The 16,696-nt window shown below is 58.4% G+C and overlaps 1 protein-coding gene across 1 annotated transcript; it reads right to left on the reverse strand.

The window, feature by feature from the left end:
- Positions 1 to 64: 64 nt before the first annotated feature.
- On the reverse strand, positions 65 to 15,763 carry ROBO3 (roundabout guidance receptor 3; the record flags this gene model as incomplete). The annotated part of the gene is made up of 28 exons (XM_079708924.1): positions 65 to 77; positions 398 to 582; positions 1,065 to 1,232; positions 1,450 to 1,560; positions 1,997 to 2,145; positions 2,521 to 2,733; positions 2,903 to 3,041; positions 3,211 to 3,405; positions 3,689 to 3,828; positions 4,027 to 4,069; positions 4,157 to 4,180; positions 4,986 to 5,171; positions 5,267 to 5,438; positions 5,697 to 5,818; positions 6,037 to 6,262; positions 6,452 to 6,576; positions 7,101 to 7,267; positions 7,452 to 7,617; positions 7,922 to 8,003; positions 8,222 to 8,427; positions 8,743 to 8,914; positions 10,069 to 10,193; positions 10,475 to 10,602; positions 10,918 to 11,056; positions 11,153 to 11,273; positions 11,760 to 11,917; positions 12,242 to 12,568; positions 15,604 to 15,763. The coding sequence occupies 27 exons, from the start codon at positions 15,761 to 15,763 to the stop codon at positions 428 to 430; spliced, it is 4,119 nt and encodes a 1,372-aa protein (XP_079565050.1). The 3' UTR covers positions 65 to 77; positions 398 to 427.
- Between the last annotated feature and the right edge of the window lie 933 nt (positions 15,764 to 16,696).

Raw genomic sequence — 16,696 nt, forward strand, 5'->3', positions numbered from 1 at the left:
CTTGCTCAGGCTCCTGGCCCAGGGACACGCCCTTCCCCATGGAATTTCTGGTATTTCATCAAAGGTCATCTTGGTTCCTAGAGACAGAGAGAGAGAGAGAGAGAGGCTGGTTTGCAAGGCGCTGGTCGGACAAACAGGACCCAGTAGGGATGCACCTCATTTCTGGTCAGCCTCTCTCCTGATCCAGCTCTCCTATAGAGCCTGGCCCCTCTGTTACGTCATCTGTCTTCATCCTTTGTCACCTGTGCTCCAGGAGTCCTCCCTTCCTCCTTACTCACGGGGTCCCCTCCTTTGGACACTTCCCCCAGAAGACCTCGCTGCCTTCCTAGCTTTAATCATCCCGTGGCCCATGCTCCCGAGCCCTCCACTCTCAGTTTTTGCCACCCCCAGCCCCTACCTCTCCACGCTTCTGTCCTGGCCTTTGGCTCTAGCTCCGGCTCTGGCTCCGGCTCCGGCCAGGGCCCCGGGAGCCCCGAGAGCTGCCGGAGCCTCTCGAAGAGTTGCTGCCGGCTGTGGAACAGGTGCTGGTGCCCTGGCCCCGGGACAGGAAGCTTGGTCGGCTGTAGGGGAGCCAGGCCTCTTCTGCAGCACGAGACAGAGGGGCATTTGGGTCCAGGCAGGGGGAGAACATCAGTGCTTGCCCCTGTGCCCCCGTAACCGCCATCCCAGCTCTGGGAGCGGAGTTGAGGGCAGACCATCCTGGGGGCTGAGGAGAAGCAAAGCGCACGGCCCATGGCCTTTACGTAACATGTGCTCAGAAACCCGTGGGGAACTCCCACGCAGAGAGGGCCACGGGAAAGAAAGGACAGAGCGCCCGGCCCCTCTCATTTCTCCTCTGGGCTTCAGTCCTGGGAAAGGATACAACGTGGGAACTTCAGGGGATTTTGCCCAAAGAGAGCTGGAGAGACAAGTGTCTTTGATGTTGATCAAATGTTGACCTCCTCCCAGCTGGAGGTCAGGGGTGAGCTGGGTTGAAAACGAGTGCATCAGTGGCACGGTCTGTACCACCCTGTTAGGCTCCAGTCCCAGCGCCCACCCTCTTGTGTAGCAGGGGCCCTCCTTACCATCCAGGTGCGGGCCCCGCCAGGCCCCCAGGGGCCCAGCCTGCGCCACTCTCCTCTCCCCACCGTGTTCCCGCTCCCGTTCCAAGGAGGACATGCTGCCTGCCACCCTCAGCCCCAAGGCCCAGCTTGCATCTTCCTCCGGCGGCGGCAAGGGAGGGGGCGGCAAGTCTGCGGAGAGACCTGTTTTCAGCGCTCTTCTGCTTCTCCCGATATGGGTCTTTCTCCCACTCCCACTCCCACTCCCACTCCCCGGCGTCAGAGGGCGCTGAACTAACAGCCCAAGGTTTGGGTCCACTCGCTCCCTCCTCCAGCCCGCAGAGCTCACCCTTGCTTATCTGCCTGCTTCCCCTACTGTCACCACCTCCCAGGTTCATGGCACCCTCACCCCCAGGACTGTGCTCCCGCCGGTAGGGAAGAGCCTTGGGTTTCTTCCGGATTCGGGCACGGGGCCCGTGAAGTGGAGGAGTCATCTCCCCAGGCGCCTGCCGGGTTCTCCCTGTGGCATTGGGAGATGGGGGGAGGACCGGGTAAGAGAGTGGATCAAGAAAGGGGCTTAGGGACTTCCCTGGTGGCGCAGTGGTTGAGAATCCGCCTGCCAATGCAGGGGACATGGGTTCGAGCCCTGGTCCGGGAAGATCCCACATGCCACGAAGCAACTGAGCCCGTGCGCCACAACTACTGAAGTCCGTGTGCCTAGAGCCTGTGCTCCACAAGAGAAGCCACTGCAACGAGAACCCCGCACACCGCGACGAAGAGTAGCCCCCGCTCGCCGCAACTATAGAAAGCCCACGCGTAGCAACAAAGACCCAGTGCAGCCATAAATAAATAAAGTTATTAAAAAAAAAGAAGAAGAAAGGGGCTTGAGGGTGAAGGGGAAACAAGCTTCCGGGGGATGGGGAGGTGGAGGCCAGTTGAGGGGTCTACAGACTCACCTGGGGCACTGCTGGCTGTACTAGCAGCAGGGGTGGGGCTGTGATGGAGGGCCGTGGGGTCAGCACCCAGGCCAGCAGGCCTCCCTTCATGGCTACTCAGCATGGGCTGGGATACACTGAGAGGGGAACTTGGCCCAAGGGGAGCCCTCCTGCAATGACATGAGGCTTCATTTGTTCGCTCAACAGACACTAAGTGCCTATTGGGTGCCAGGCACCGTGCTAAACAATCAACCTAACACTCAGATGAATAAGACACAGCTCGTCCTCCGCAAGGCTCCCATGCTGGTGGAATACGAGGAAAGCCAACTTTGAAATGCCCCGGGAAGCTTGCAGAGCAATGAGTGTTGGGAGTGAGAGACCTTGCCAGCCTCCACATTTCTCCCCAAATCACACTTCCACCCTGATACAGCCATGAGACCTCTGGGCCCCAGATTCATCCATCCATCTGGTCATCCACCCATTCACCCACTGAATAGATATGTACGGAGGGCCTGTAACATGCAAGGTACTATACACCTCCCTACCTGGGCGTCTGGTGGAGATGGGGAATGTCAGTGGGGGGCTGGGGAGGGTCAGGAGGTGAGGGGGTAAGAGTGGCTGTGGACTGCTGTCCATAGGAAGGTGTGGGAGAGGGTGTTTCCCCTCGGGACGGAGGGACCAAGCACCCCCCGCTGGTGCTGGGCTCCGCCACGTGGTTCCTCTCGGGCACTGGTGGGCCCCACTCTTCCGGCTCTGAGCTGGGGGCAAAGAGGCAGGAGGGCGGGGTGACTGAGTAGCTTCATACCCTCCCTTTGGCCTTCCGCTGCCCCCTTCCCTTCTTCTCCCAGCATCTTTGCCCTCTGCCGACAGGAGGCCCTGGGCTGGTCCCATGTGTACAGGGCATCTGCAGGCAAGGCGCATCCTTACCCGCCCTCCAGCTCCTCCTCAGGCCCCTCTAGGCAGCTCAGTTCACAGGAAGGGGGCGGGGGTGGCAGCGCTTCTGGCCAGTTGAGAGAGGGCATCTGTACAGGTTTTCCCAGAAGCTTTACTTTGCCTCCCCTGGCTCCTGAGGAGAGCAGGATGGGGCCACAGCAAGATACAGGCAGTAAAGGGGCAGAGGTGAGACGCGTCAGAAAGGAGTGCTGCTCTAGGTCCCAGAAGGGAGGGTGGAGGATACTCTTTGGGGAAGATGCTGCTCAGGGCTAAAATGGGGTTGTTGGGAACTGGAGTCCTACCACTGTCCCCCTGGCTCCATTCTGGAGGAGCATACTGGTTCCAGTCGCCTGGCTCCCCTGAGGGATGTGGAGGGAACCCCCCGTGGAAGGTCTGCAGCTCCTCGCCGGCCAGGTCAATGGTGCTGTAGACAGGACCCTCAGCAGAGGCGGCAGCTCCCCGGGCCGTCTGAGCCAGGTAAAGGGAGATCCCTGCTTCTGAGGGGGAGAAAGAGGGAGGCCCGGGGAGGAGACGGGGCAGAGACAGAAAAATAGAGGACAACAGGAGAATGGAGGGCCCAAGGGGATCCCACTTCTTCCCCTATCCCAATCCGGGGTAAAGGTAAGGCACGAGAGAGGCTCCCCCAACTCACAGCCTCCCAAGGATCACGCAGCCTCAGCAAGACTGGGACCCCTTGGCCCCCTTCAGTTTGCCCCAGCCGGTCGGGAGGAGAGAGGTTGCAGGGCCTCCTGGTGTACCCCTGAGGGAAGCAGAACTCACCATTGTAATATCTGTCGTCTGGGTCAGGATTGCTGGGGCAGCAGCTTCCCCTGGGTTCCTGGGCCGAGGGGCTGCGAGATGAGTGCGGCCACGAGTCTGCCAGCCACGGGTAAGGAGCAGGGCCGAGGCCCATTGGTGGCCTGAGGGACAACAGGTGAACGCTGGGGACAGAGAGCCTGAAGAGGCCAGCGAAGTAAGGGAGGCAGGGGTAATGGGAGCTGGAGGACAGTAACGGTGAGTGTGGCGGTGAGAGGAGGGCGGAGGTCAGCGCGGGGAGGCAGCTGGGCCTGGGACGAAGGGAGTGGTCTCATCTTGGGGAGATGAGCTAAGAGAATTACCTGGAACTGGCCGCCGACAGGCCCTCTGAGTGTGGGAAGGACACTGGGGAAGACGAAGGGGGAGAGTGTGAGAAGCGCAGCTACCTGGGGTCCGAACCCCGCCCCCCCCCCGGGGGCAGAGATGTGTTACCTGCAGGTGTGTAAGCAAAGGAGGCTTCCGAAAAGGAACCCGTGAGAGAAAGAAGAAGGGAAATGGGGAGAAAAGTCAGAAATATCCATATTCTGGTCCACTCCTTGGGCCTGGTCCTAATTCCACCACTCGGGTTGTACCCTGGACCAATGTCATCGGAATTCCTAGGGGTGCGACTCAGGCATCAGTATTTTTCTAAAGCTCCCCAAGTGATTCCTGCGTGTAGCGAAGATTGAGAACCTCTGAACTAAGAGACCTCACATCTCTCCGGACACGCCCCTTCCCAGGGAGAAGCAGAACTCAAGTCTCCCCCTTTCAGCGGGTCCCCCCTTTCCATCCAGACCCCGCCTGACAATTTATCGCCTGGGATCCTGGCCACACTCCCTCTGCCAGCCCCCGACCCGCAGGAAGTGAGTTTCCGCCCCCCGCCCCCCAGACTTGCCCCTTCTCTACTGAGGCTGACCGCAAAGCCTGCTCCTTCCCGAGGCGTTTTAGGACAAATCTCACTCCTCTCAGCAAACTCAGGTCCCGCCCCGCCCCCTCTGGGCCCCGATCTTCCCCGTCACCCCAACCCCCAGCCCAGGTCCCGACAGCTCCCGGTTCCACCTTGGGCACCCGGCCCCTGTCCAAGGGGCTGAGTTCCCGTGCGACCCCTCGCCCGACGCCGCTCCGGGAGCTGTTGAGCCCCTCCTCCTCTCTTTCCATCCTCCCCGCCTCCCTCCCTAGGTGGGGCGGGATCTCCAGGCTCCGCCCACTCCAAGGCCCTCCTTTCCATCTCCGCGACGTCCTTGTGCCCCCCGCACGCGCTGCCCCAGGGCCGGGCTCTCACCCGTGTAGTGACTGAGCTCCTTGCGCTGCCTCCGGCGCCGGTAGAGGGCGGCGCAGAGCCCGAGGAGCAGCGCCCCGCACGCGGCGCCGCTGCCCGCGAGGAAGGCGGGCTCCCGCAGCACCCTCGCCAGCCGCTCCGCCAGCCCCGGGCCCGCCTCGAGCCCAGGCTCCAGTTCCGGCGGAGACGCTGTGGGGGTCAGAGCGGTGAGGGGAGTAGAGGCACCGCTACCCCAGGACCCCCCTTAACTCCCAGCCCCGCCCTCCCACCCCCTCCGGACTCACGCAGCTGCACCGACACCGGGGCACTGGCCACGCCCACGCCCGCGCTGGTGGCCGCCGCGACCTGGGTCCGGTAGAGGAGACCGGGCAGCAGTCCCCGGAGCACCGCCGAGCGCGCCCAGCCTGCCGCGGACCGATTGAGGTGGAAGCGGCTCTCATTGCCCAGGCACCAGATCTGGGGAGGCCGAGACCCGGCTTTAGAGATTCAGAAGTGGCTTCTGGCCTCACGGGGAAACTTGAAGCTCTGAATGGTAGAAGGGGCTTAGCCGGGCGTTATTCAACTCAGAGCGGGCACTCTGAAACCTCTCTCCTCTTCCCCCCGCCTCGTCTCCAGTCCCAAAGCCAGTCCTAGGTTCCCTCCTCCCGAATCCTAACCCCGCCATCCGCCCTCTCCCTCCACTCCCCAGCCCGCCCACCTTCTCAACCCCTGCACCTGGTATTCCTTGATGACCCCATTTTGCTGGGAGGGGAGCGGAGGTTTCCAAGACACAGTGATACTGCTGTTGCCTTCACCCCCCAAGGCCACTGCCACTCCCTGGGGGGGACCACTGGGTGCTGGGCCAGGGTGGAGCATGGTGAGAAGGACACAGACAGTCATTGCAAGCTGCCCCTCCTGCCCCAACCTTCCTCATCCTCCCAGTTCTAACACCTTAGGGAAGTGAGATGCATCCCCCCTTCCCACCGGCTCCTTGCTCTCCACAGGCGAACCTTCATCCTCCCCCACTCCTTCTTCCCTCTTGTCCACCCATCAGCTCTGGGCCCCACCCCCTTACCCTCCTCAGGAATGCTGCTGGTCACCAAGGGGCTTTCAGCCCCCAGCCCCTCCTGGCCTTGAGCTTGCACCTTGATCTGAATTTGAGTCCCTGGGGGGAGTCCTCTTAGCACAGTACTTTGATGGCTTGGGGACTGTAGGTCCAGCACTGACCAGCTTCCCCCATCAGGACCTGCTACCCTCCAAGACACCCGGAAACCTTGTACCAGCTGGACTGGGCCATCTACCTGTGGGAGACAGGACAAAGCACACCAGGGGGAGAGCTGGAGCCACACAAGTCCTCCAGTCCCAGCCCCTCCTCCACTCACCCATCGTCCCCAGCCACTCACCTCGCACTCTCCCATACCCATTCTTGGAGGCCCCTTTGTCCCCCATCATCATCTCCGCCCTTAACCTCATCCCTAGGCCACACTCACAGTCCAGGACACCTGCAGGGTCCGGGGTCCAAGGACTACGGGCTCCTGCAGACGCACAGCCACTTCAGCCAGTCCCCGCTGGCCTCTCCACGGGTCCTCCTCCACTGGCCCGGATGGGTTGCTGTCTATTGACCCAAGAGCCCACTCAGCAGGGGCCACCGGGATAGGGAGTCAGGACTGAGAGCGTATGTTCCACCTCTGCCCTGCCCCACAGACCACTACTTAGTACTTCGGAGCACATCCCAGGGTCAGGAACAGGCTGGTCAGGGGAAGAGCTTCCAGAGGTGGGCCAGGGTGTCCAGCTAACATGAGTATTCTTTCTGCATGACTACATATGCGCCCTTTAAAGGCCCTGTCCCTCATCTCTCTCATGAAAATGACCCCCCAAGTTTCCTTCTACTTATAATCTGCGTTATCTGTGGGTAAAGCCTCAGAAGTGAGGAGTTACCAAGATGACTGAATCAATCTTCCTCTCTTTCTCTCTCTCCTCTTCTCTTGTTCCCTCAGTGAAAGGGAAGCATGACCTCCTATTCCAGGCTGGGCCACCAGGACAGACCTGGAACCAGGCAGGTGCCATGGTTTGCGGGGAGGGGGTGCTCTGCCATGTTGCACGTTATACCCGTGACCCAGAGACCCTGACCTTACTCACCTTGGGTGCGGACGGGCTTGGAGACGGGGCTGGGCTCACTGAGGCCCCAGGTTCCCACGGCTCGCACCAGGAACAGGTAGATGGTATTGGGCTGCAGGCCGCTGACGGTGTGTGTCTCCAGCTGCACGCCATCCGCCACCGTCCGCCACGTGTTGCCAGAGGCTTGGCTACAACAAGAATGAGGTGACAGAGCTATCCGAGCCCAACCTGTCTATTTCATTCATCCATTCTCTGTCACCCCCTACTACCTCCTCACCCTGGCAAACCTCTCGCCACAACAGCAAAGCCTTTAAGGACACAGGGGCCCCTCCTTGTAACTTTCCATGTTTGCATTCAAAATCTTCTCCTTACCTGAAGGCCTCTATCACATAAGAGGTGACTGTGGCCCCAGCTTGTGGGTTAGGCTTCCAGGTCAGGGTAATGCTGTTCTTGGTAATGTCAGTGACCACTGGTTGCGAGGGAGGCCCCGGAGGGGTACTGTGTTCTGTAGGGGGGGCTGGTGATACTCCCCAGTCTTCTGCAGTGAGGAGATAATCTTTGAGTAGAAGGATGGGGAAAAGATGGCCCCAGCATAACCTTCCTCCTTCCCAGAGGAGCTGTGGTGCTGTGACAGTGGTGATGGTGGAGGGGGGACATAGTGAACTAACCCCTGCTCACGTGTGCCTCCCAAGGGCACCACTTCTGTCCTCCTTCTCCCCACCACCATGGCCATGGCATTTGGAAGATAAAATCAGTCCTGGGGTTTGGGGAGGTACTGGCCACCTTTGAAGCAGGTTTGGAGAAGGGTGCTGGCAAAACAAGGGAACAAAGGAAAAACTCACCCCGCCTCCTAAGCCAGCCACTCCAGGTGGCCTCCCCTGTGGAACTCTTGGCCACACAGCTATAGAATCCCATGTGCATCTCCTGCAGGAGAGAGTGGAGGACTGGCAAACTGGGAGTGGAGCAAGGTAGGGCGAAGGAGTGGAGGTGGGTATACAGAAGGATGGGGAGGATGCTGTCCACTCTAGGTGGTCTGAGAGCAGAGGGGCAGAGGTGGAGTTCAAGTTGCAGCAGGTACTAGAGTTGGGCATGTGGACCACGTGGCCATTCTCAGTTACTTGGGCCCCAGGAGTGAGACTCACCTGCACACTGGTGATGTGCAGTGTACCGTTGGCCATTAGGTTGAGTTGGACGTCATCCCCTTGCAGCCACTGCCCATCCTTCTTCCACTGGACACTGGGTTGAGGGTTCCCAGTCACTCTGCATGGCAGCCACACAGAGGAGCCAAGTGCCAGTGTCTGATTGGCTGGTCCCTGGAGGATGATGGGAGGCAGCCCATCCAGGGAGGCTGAGAGAGGAAGAACTTGGGCACCTCAGGCGAGGGTCCTGGGTTCAGGCAACCAGCCCCTTGTCCTCATCTCTGCTCCTTCACTTCCCCTCCCCTGGATATTGCAGGGGGCTTCCATAACCATCTGTTGTCTCTGCGTGGGATCAGCCATCTATTAGTGGCTTCTGTACCTGATTTCCAAACTTCAAGGACATGTCTCAGGAACATGCCTCTCCCCTTGCAGACATATTACATAGAATCCAAGAAAAACAGATCTCTTTAAGCCATGATTTCCTTCCAGGCCATGAGTCCAGCCCTGTCTCCATGGGCACGTACCTCCTTTCACCTCCAACAGAGCCTTGGCCAGGATGCTGCCAGCCACACTGACAGCCTGGCACACGTAGTAGCCAGCATCCCCGCTCTGCACTTCAGTGATGTTGAGCTGGCCTCTGGGAGAGACTGAGAAGCGCCCCGTGGGCTGAAGTGACTGACTGGGGAATAGCAGGGCCTGGGGACAGAGCAAGCAACCAAGCCACCTGGCAGCTGGCAGGGAGGGTTCCCCATTCTCACCAACCCCAGAATCCAGAGAATTCCTAAGGTTCTAGTTCATACTCTGTCCCAAGGCAGTTCTGTGACCTTAGGCAAACTAGTTAACCCTATTCACAAGAATAAGGGAGTTTTTTTTAGATGATTTGGGGGTGCACATCCCAGCTGTACCAGTCAGGAAACTGAGCAAGCTATTTAACCTTCCTGAGCCCCAATTTCCCCAAATTTGACTCTTAGAGGATAGTTATGAGGATTAAATCGAGTGATTACCTGAAACTCTTTCAATACATTGGATGATAAATGTTAGTACTTTCCCTTCTTTCTGGCTTTAACATTTTACATTAGATGCACAGAAGGTAGGGAAGCAGGTTTTAATGGCACCATGCTGAGCCCCTGACTGATACTTATTCCCACCCTCTACTTCCATCAGCATTTTTATTCATTTAAGAATCTAATTAAAATGCAGCAGTCCCCAGTGCTAGAGAAGATGGAAAATTGTGGCTGTGGGTTTGCAACGAGGTAGTGGGTGGCCTGGTTTCCCAGTGGGATGGGGTTAATAAGACTTATTTTATTATACTGACCCTGTTTCCCAGTAGCAAAATTCCCACCCTTCCCTTGGAGGGAGTTACTTGTGTTGTAACTTTAGTTAATATTCATTCCAATTCTATATGCTGAGATTTGTTTGCTAAGGTTGAGGGGTGTCTGTGAGCTCCCCCTGGTGGAAGTCCTTTGTAATTAGAAAAGCGTGTAATGTTCTACCCTGAGCAGCTTTGGTACAGTACTGGCTTTCCAGAGCAGAATGTTAAAGCCCAGGCCCCAGGCGTGGGAAGGAGGAAGGATCTAATTGGATCTGCTACATCCTCAGGACAGCCTTGCCCAAAACAGAAAGATTCTCCAAGAAATTACCATACAGGACTGTTCCCTACCACCAAAACATATTATCATATGTTCCAGGCCTTTTATATTCATTATCTTATTTAATCCTCCCAAATAACTTGCACAGGTTTCTGGAAGGAAAGCTAAGACAGAACCCCAGAGAGAAGTTTGCAGAATGTAGAAGAAGGCTGAGACCCAGAGGAGAAGCTGGTGGGAAGGCCTGTGGAGCTGGCCACCTACTTGACTTCCCTCCTTTTGCCAGAAGATGGCAGGCGGGGGGTTTCCTTTGGTCTCGCACTGGAAAGCTATGCTCTCTCCAGGAGCCGCCATCTGGTCCTGGGGCTGGGTCACCAGCTGGGGTGGGACTGGGAAGGGGAGGGGAGATAAAAGAACAGGGAGTCAGGGGTACTAAGAAGGGAGACAGAGGGAACAGGAGAGAGAAGCCTGAGCTTGGCTTAAGCAGGAGCAGATGTCCGTCTCTTGCTCAAGCCTGCTTAGCTTTCCCATCCTTCCTCTCCTTCCAGAAGTCTCAGGGGATGCACTCATATCTCCTGCTCTGTCCTTTCTCCTCATTCTCCACCTCCACCCATCCTCCCGTCTTCCTCGTCTCATCCCTGCTGCAGGCAGTCCCAGGCGGGGCCCTCACCGTGAACACTGAGGGAGCCGGATGCTTCGGCGCGGCCCACGCTGTTCTCCGCCACACAGGTGTAAGTCCCCTCATCTTCAGTGCTCACATGCCCGATCCAAAGGCTGTGGTCGCTCCGGATCTCATACCTGCTCCACCCACCACCCCCGGGCTGGATTGGCCACAGCTACAGACACTTTCTCACCCACCCAGGACAGGCACCAGGATCAGGGCACATAAGGACAAGGTAGACCTCAACAGGGACAGAAGGTGGTACCCATGGACCCATGAACGGAGGTGGGGACTGGTTAGTGCAGGGGCCACAGGCTCTGGGGAACAGACTTCTCTGTGCCATCAAGTGAGAGGCATCTGCCTTCCTTTCCCCCCTCCCCCAGTTTTCTAGGGCTGGGTATGTTCTTGAGCTGATTGGGTCTCCTTACAGGCAGTAGGAGGGGGCTTCTCACCTGCCTGTGGGCAGTTCCCCATCCTCCTTGCGCCAGCGTAGACGAGGCGGGGGATCCCCCTGCGCCTCACATGGGAAGTCCACGGGGGCATCAGCCAGGACCACCTGATTCACTGGTCTACGCAGGAATGAGGGACGCTCTGTGCAGAGGGAGGGAGTGAGTAGTCAGGGGGTCTGCGCAGTTACTCACTCCCCAGGCTACACACTCCCATAACTCCAAAACCCCACGTGCCTACCCAGGACCACAAGTTTGGCTGCCCCACTCTCCCGTTCTCCTGCCAGGTTGGAGGCCACGCACACATACATCCCTGCGTCACTCTTGAGTGTATGTGACATCATCAGCTTCCCTCCACGGAGCTGCAGAGTAAAAATGGAAACTTTGATCCTTTATAGCCATCAAAGCATATTTGTTTATCTGATCCTCACAGCAAGCCAATGAAGAAAACCAGTGAATTTGACCCACTTATCAGATAAGGAATCCTTGAGTGATTTGCCCAAGGTGGGGCTCAAGTGTATAATTTCTCCCACAGCTCAGACCACCTCCCACCAGTCCCTGGGGCATCATAATCCCCACCTTCTTACACTGATTCCGTCCTACCTCCGCTGATGTATTCCCCACTCAGTAGCTGACTCTCAGCCTCTGGTTAGCTAATGCCCCAATTTCAAATCTCTTGTCTTATCGCCTCCAGATCATTTCCCCCCGCCCCTCCAAGACCTTTAGATTCAGGCCTTCCTCCTCTGACACATGTCCCAGACCCCTAGCCTAGGGCTTCGCCCCTCAGGATGTCCCTGGCCCCGACCCTGGCTCCCGGTCGGATCCCCAGCCGTGGCCCCGCCCCTCACCGTGATCCTTCCCTCCTCCTCCTTGAGTCTAGCACCGTCCTTCTTCCAGGACACGGAAGGCTCTGGGTGGCCGCGGGGGGGCACGCATTCCATTACCGCGGGCTCCCCCACGGCCGCCACCACGTTCCCAGGAGACTGCCGGAAATCATCGCGGAGGACTGGAGAGAGAGAGAGAGAGAGAGAAAGAGAGAATGAATGACCAGGGGAATAAATAGGGTGTGGGGTGACATAACTGGGTGAGGACACAGGAAAGTGTTTTGGGGAGAGGTGGATCACCGCAGACCGCAGACAGGAACTCTTCCCCGGTTGCGACAACACCAGGCCCACTTCCTCCTCCGGCCAAAGCGAGGGCTTTAGAGACCAAAGGTCTTAGTCCCAAAGGGAAGCTGCTGAATGGGTTGAGATTAGGCCTGGCTCTGGATGGGATTACCCGGTGCCCTCCCGCCTTCCCGAGGCTCTGGAAGCAACCAGGAGACTCCTACCTGCCACTTCTAGAGAGGCGTTTCTACTAGCCGCCGTTCCCAGGTAGTTGCGCGCCACGCAAGTGTAGACACCCTCGTCCGGCCGCGCGCGGCGCCCGTGCACGATGCGCGGGAAGAAGAGGGCGCCGCTGGGCAGAAGCAGGCGGTGTGCGCGCGGGTCCTCGCGCGCGGTGGCCACGCGCGCCCCATTCTTGTACCACTCGATGTTGGGCCGCGGCCGGCCCTCCGCGCGGCAGGGCAGCGTGGCCGGCTCGCCTCGGGAGACCAGCAGATCTGGCGGCTGCTCCACGATGCGCGGCATGGCGTCCTCCGGCCCGACCTTTGACCCTGAGGGGGGTGGGGGGCGCAGACCATTCAGACCCGGAAACCGGGAGAAAGATCGAATCTCCAGAGAGAAGAAAGATTCCCCTCCTGCCCACCCTCTCTGTGTGTAGGGTCGAGTATCTCCTTCAGGACAGGTGCCCCGCACGTTCTTAGGCTGGAAAGGAGATGCCTGCGGACAGGCAGATCAGTAGAGGAATCTGGACACCTGCTCCTAGGACGGCTTTCTAGGCTGGCTAAGGACGCCAGCCTCCTCTCCTGCCAAGTTGAAGTGCAGAGTGACTGGGCCACGGCTTGGCAAGTAGACCGCGCCTCTAGCCGACTGGTTTTCAGCCCCCCACCCGCGCTGGTTCACAGACCTGTGAACAACCATAAGCGGTGCACCAGCGCCGACAATTTGTTCTTCGCCTCCGCGCGGTCCCGGACCAGCGATATGGAGACTGTGGCCCAGCCTGGGGCCCCCCCTTAGGAAAGGGAAGAAGTGAATGATGGGCTGAGGGCTGGGACTCCTTATCCTGGGGCCCGTGAATGGGCACAGTGCCCTTCTTACTGACACCCCACAGATAATCACGTTTCTGGGTCCTGTGAAGTCACAGGAATTGAACGCAAATGATGGTGGAATAGTGAGTAACGCTCCTTTTCTAAGAGGGCATAGTTTTCAACAGATTATTCTACAGGTTGATATAGTTAAGAAAGGCTAAGAATCATTGAGAGGAATTCCCCTACTTTCCTTGGTCACTCAGATCCGTTCACCCGCATGTCTGCTCCTGCCCCTCACTTGGCCTACAGACTTCTCTGGTCGCTTCCTCTTCTGCAGTTTGGGATCCAGGATCCTCGAGCGGGTTGAGCTCAGACGCCCACCCCCAGATTCGTCAAAAGTGGATTTGTAACCTATGGCGGCCAGTAGGCGTCGCTGCCGCCTCGCGTAACCTGGTGTCCTTAAATAACCAGGGACAGCCCCGTGCTTCTGTTCTCTGCCTCCCCTCCCCCGCCCCCGCCCCCAACGCCCCATCCCACCCCCAGTTCCAAAATCCGCGGGGACCTCTTGCTTCCAGCCTCTGTACGGGATTGGGTTTCATTTCTCAGCCCCGGCTCTTAAGAAGTTCTAGTGGAGACAAAGCTGCACGGGTTGCCCCGTGCTGCTGCTATCCTGGGGAGAGGGTATCTAACTGGTTAGGGACAAGAAGATCGGTTTCCCTCCCACTTAGGGAAGGAAGGAATTTTTCTCGATTTCCTCCCTTTCAGATGGAAATCTCTGCTTCTCACTCGTTTCTTCTCCTCCATCCCATTCCAGTCCCCGTTTAGGCAGACCAGACCCCACGTGAGCGACCCTAGAGTGGATAAGAGCTCAAGGGGTGTTGTGGAACCGACCGGGGCTGGAATCTCAGACGCTGACACTTCCTAGCTGTCAGAACTAGGGCGAATTATTGAACTTGTCTGGGTCGAAGTTTCATTACAGGCATCTGTAATGTGGCAGTAGTGATAGGGTTGTCACAAGACCAGAGTGTATGTAAAGCACTTGGAAGAAGACTCCATGAATATGGCTATTCTACCATTAGTTAAGGGCTCTTCCTCCCTGGCCCACCTTACCTTATCTTGACCTCTACAGTATCTACCTGAATCATATTCTTCCAGGCCCCCAAATTCCCTTTACCCCCTTCACATGGCCTTTGGGTGTAATGGAAGTTGGTTTGTTATTGCCAAGCTTTACGTTGCTTTCGTGACCATTGGGATACTATTCATCCGCTCTGAGTTTGTTTTCTCAGTCATAAAATGTGACCATCAACACACCTCCTTAAATTTTCGAGTTTGAATGAGACAATGTGTGGTGAAAACACTGTAAGAGCGCTGGGGGAGCAGAGGCGTGTCTGGGGTGTCCGTGAGAAGGGCTCTGTGCTTAACCTCCTGGGAATCTAAGAGGGTCAGGAGGTTGGAGAATCCCATCTCATTCCCCATCTTCTTCCTCCTTGCTCCCTCCATATAAACCACACCCTTCTCATCGGCTCTTTCCCCCTAATTCCTGTAGACACAGCTGCAGGCGTCCTTTCCCTGGAATTTCTTCCCTGTCATTCCCGGTCTCAGGAGATGCTTCGACAGCAGCTAATGAATAGCTAATGGCCATGCTAATGGGGCTCTGGCGCTCCTCCCCCAGCACCTGGAGTACCCCACTCACAAACACACATCCATTGCCTGGGTCCCCTTTCTTGCCACCTTGGAGTCCCCAGCACAGTGCTGGTAGATTCGAGCGGGTAGAGGCGGAGGGATGAAGGCTGTGCCCAGAGGGAGATCAACAGCAAAGTCGTTCAGGGCTGCGGGAGTTCCCGATGCGGCCGGCAGGGGGCGCAATTGGCCCTCTCCCCAGGCTCCGGCAGATCTACTCTCGCCGCCTCCCCGCAGCGCTAGGGGAAAGCGCGCTGTCTCAATCATTTATTAATCACCTTAATTAGCGGTAATGACCCCGCCAGCGCTGCCCGCCCGCCGCAGCTCTGCCGGGGTGGGCCGGCGGTGAGTTCTACCTCTGAGGGGCAAACTTCTAAGTTTCCCTGAAATGGTCGCCTCCTCTGTCGCCTTCTGTAGCAAACACATCTAACATTTTGGCGTCATCACCCTCGTCCTAAGTGAGTTCTTGGAAAACTTAGGGTCCCGAACGGAAACCTGTTACCTGGGTGGGTCACCGGGTGGCCCGGCTTGGCCCAGGCCCTCCAGCGACCGCGCCCCCTCCTCTACCCTCCGTGCTGTGGGTCCCGGCCTCTCTTACTCCGGTTCTTCTCACCTGGGGTGGCCGTGGGCATCGGTTGGGGAGGAGAGGAGAGTGGTGGACTCAGCTGCCAAATCCTCTCAAGCCCTCGACCTCCCGCCGATATCCCCACTCAGGTGCTTTAAGCCCCAAACTATCCATTGGTCCCCACCACCCGGGAGGCGCGGGAGGGCGTAGCTGGGTCCCGGACCTTGGGGCAGGGGCGCTTTGCACTCCCCGTCCATGCCGCCCTCCAACCTTACCCCATCCCTGGATCCGAAGTCCCCGTGGGGCAGGGTCTCACCGTTGAGATAAGGATCGCCGGGGGTCAGCTGGCTTTGGTTGAGCGTCGCCACCGAGGAGTTGAAGCCGAAGAGCAGGTCGCTGGAGTTGGAGATGTCCCCGCCCAAGGAGTCCGCGAACAAGTTCATCTGCAGCAGCGTTTTAAGCAGGTAGCGCAGCATGGCGCGACCCGACTGGGACCGGGGCCGGGGGCTCGGGGCCCAGCCCCTGGGTCTGAGACCCGCGGGCCGGGAGCCGTAAGCCCCTCTACAGCCTCTGCGCTCTGTCCCAGCCACGGTGCCGCTCTCCTGCCGGCGCGCCTGGGTACCGCGCGTGCCTCCGCGTGCCCTCCTCCTTCCCTCGTCCTTCTCTCTCCACCCCCCCGTGCCCGGGTCCCCCGGGAGCTGGGCGGGCAGAAGGCAGGTGCCACGCGGATCACCGCGTAATTAAGGGATTAATCCGCCGCCTTTCACCCTCCCACCCCCACCCCGACGGCCACTAGCAGGGCCAGAGACTAGAGTCGCGTTGCGCGCGAGATGGAGTCCCCGCCCCGCGCCCCGAGTCCCGCGTCGGTTCTGGACACCTCGGGAGAGTTTCCCTCCTTTCTCAAAGCACCCAAAAGGAGAGATGAGGCTCTTTCGGACTCTGCCCTTCTGCCTGACTTCAAAGGAGGAATCCCTCCTCTCTTTTCCTCTTTTAGGAAACTGAGGCAAAGCGCCAGACCGTTCCTCTAGCTCTCCAAGTCCTGGCTTCCACTTCCTCCCAAGTCCCCGGGCTTGGCTGCAGGAGTTCGGACGGCTGGCGTGGTTTGGGGCGGGAGTTGGGAGTGGGTGGAGAATAATTCCGCGGTGCGGCCACCCCTTTGCCCAGCAGTCGCCTGGTTTGCAGCCGAGAGACCGGGGGATGAGGAGGCGCGTCTTGACCGGGGAGTCCTTGCCCCAGATGCACCACTAATCTAGTAGTTCCTGAGGATACTCAACAGGGATAAAACTGGAGGTGGAAAGCCCTGGGAAACCCAGGCATCTCGCATCTATCTGCATGCTTTTGCATTACTTTGCTCTGACATATTTTATTAAATTGTCTTACCTTTCGGAGGAGACTGAAGGGGAACCAGG

This window comes from Hyperoodon ampullatus, assembly GCF_949752795.1.
Source record: "Hyperoodon ampullatus genome assembly, chromosome: 7".
Classification (NCBI taxonomy): domain Eukaryota; kingdom Metazoa; phylum Chordata; class Mammalia; order Artiodactyla; family Ziphiidae; genus Hyperoodon; species Hyperoodon ampullatus.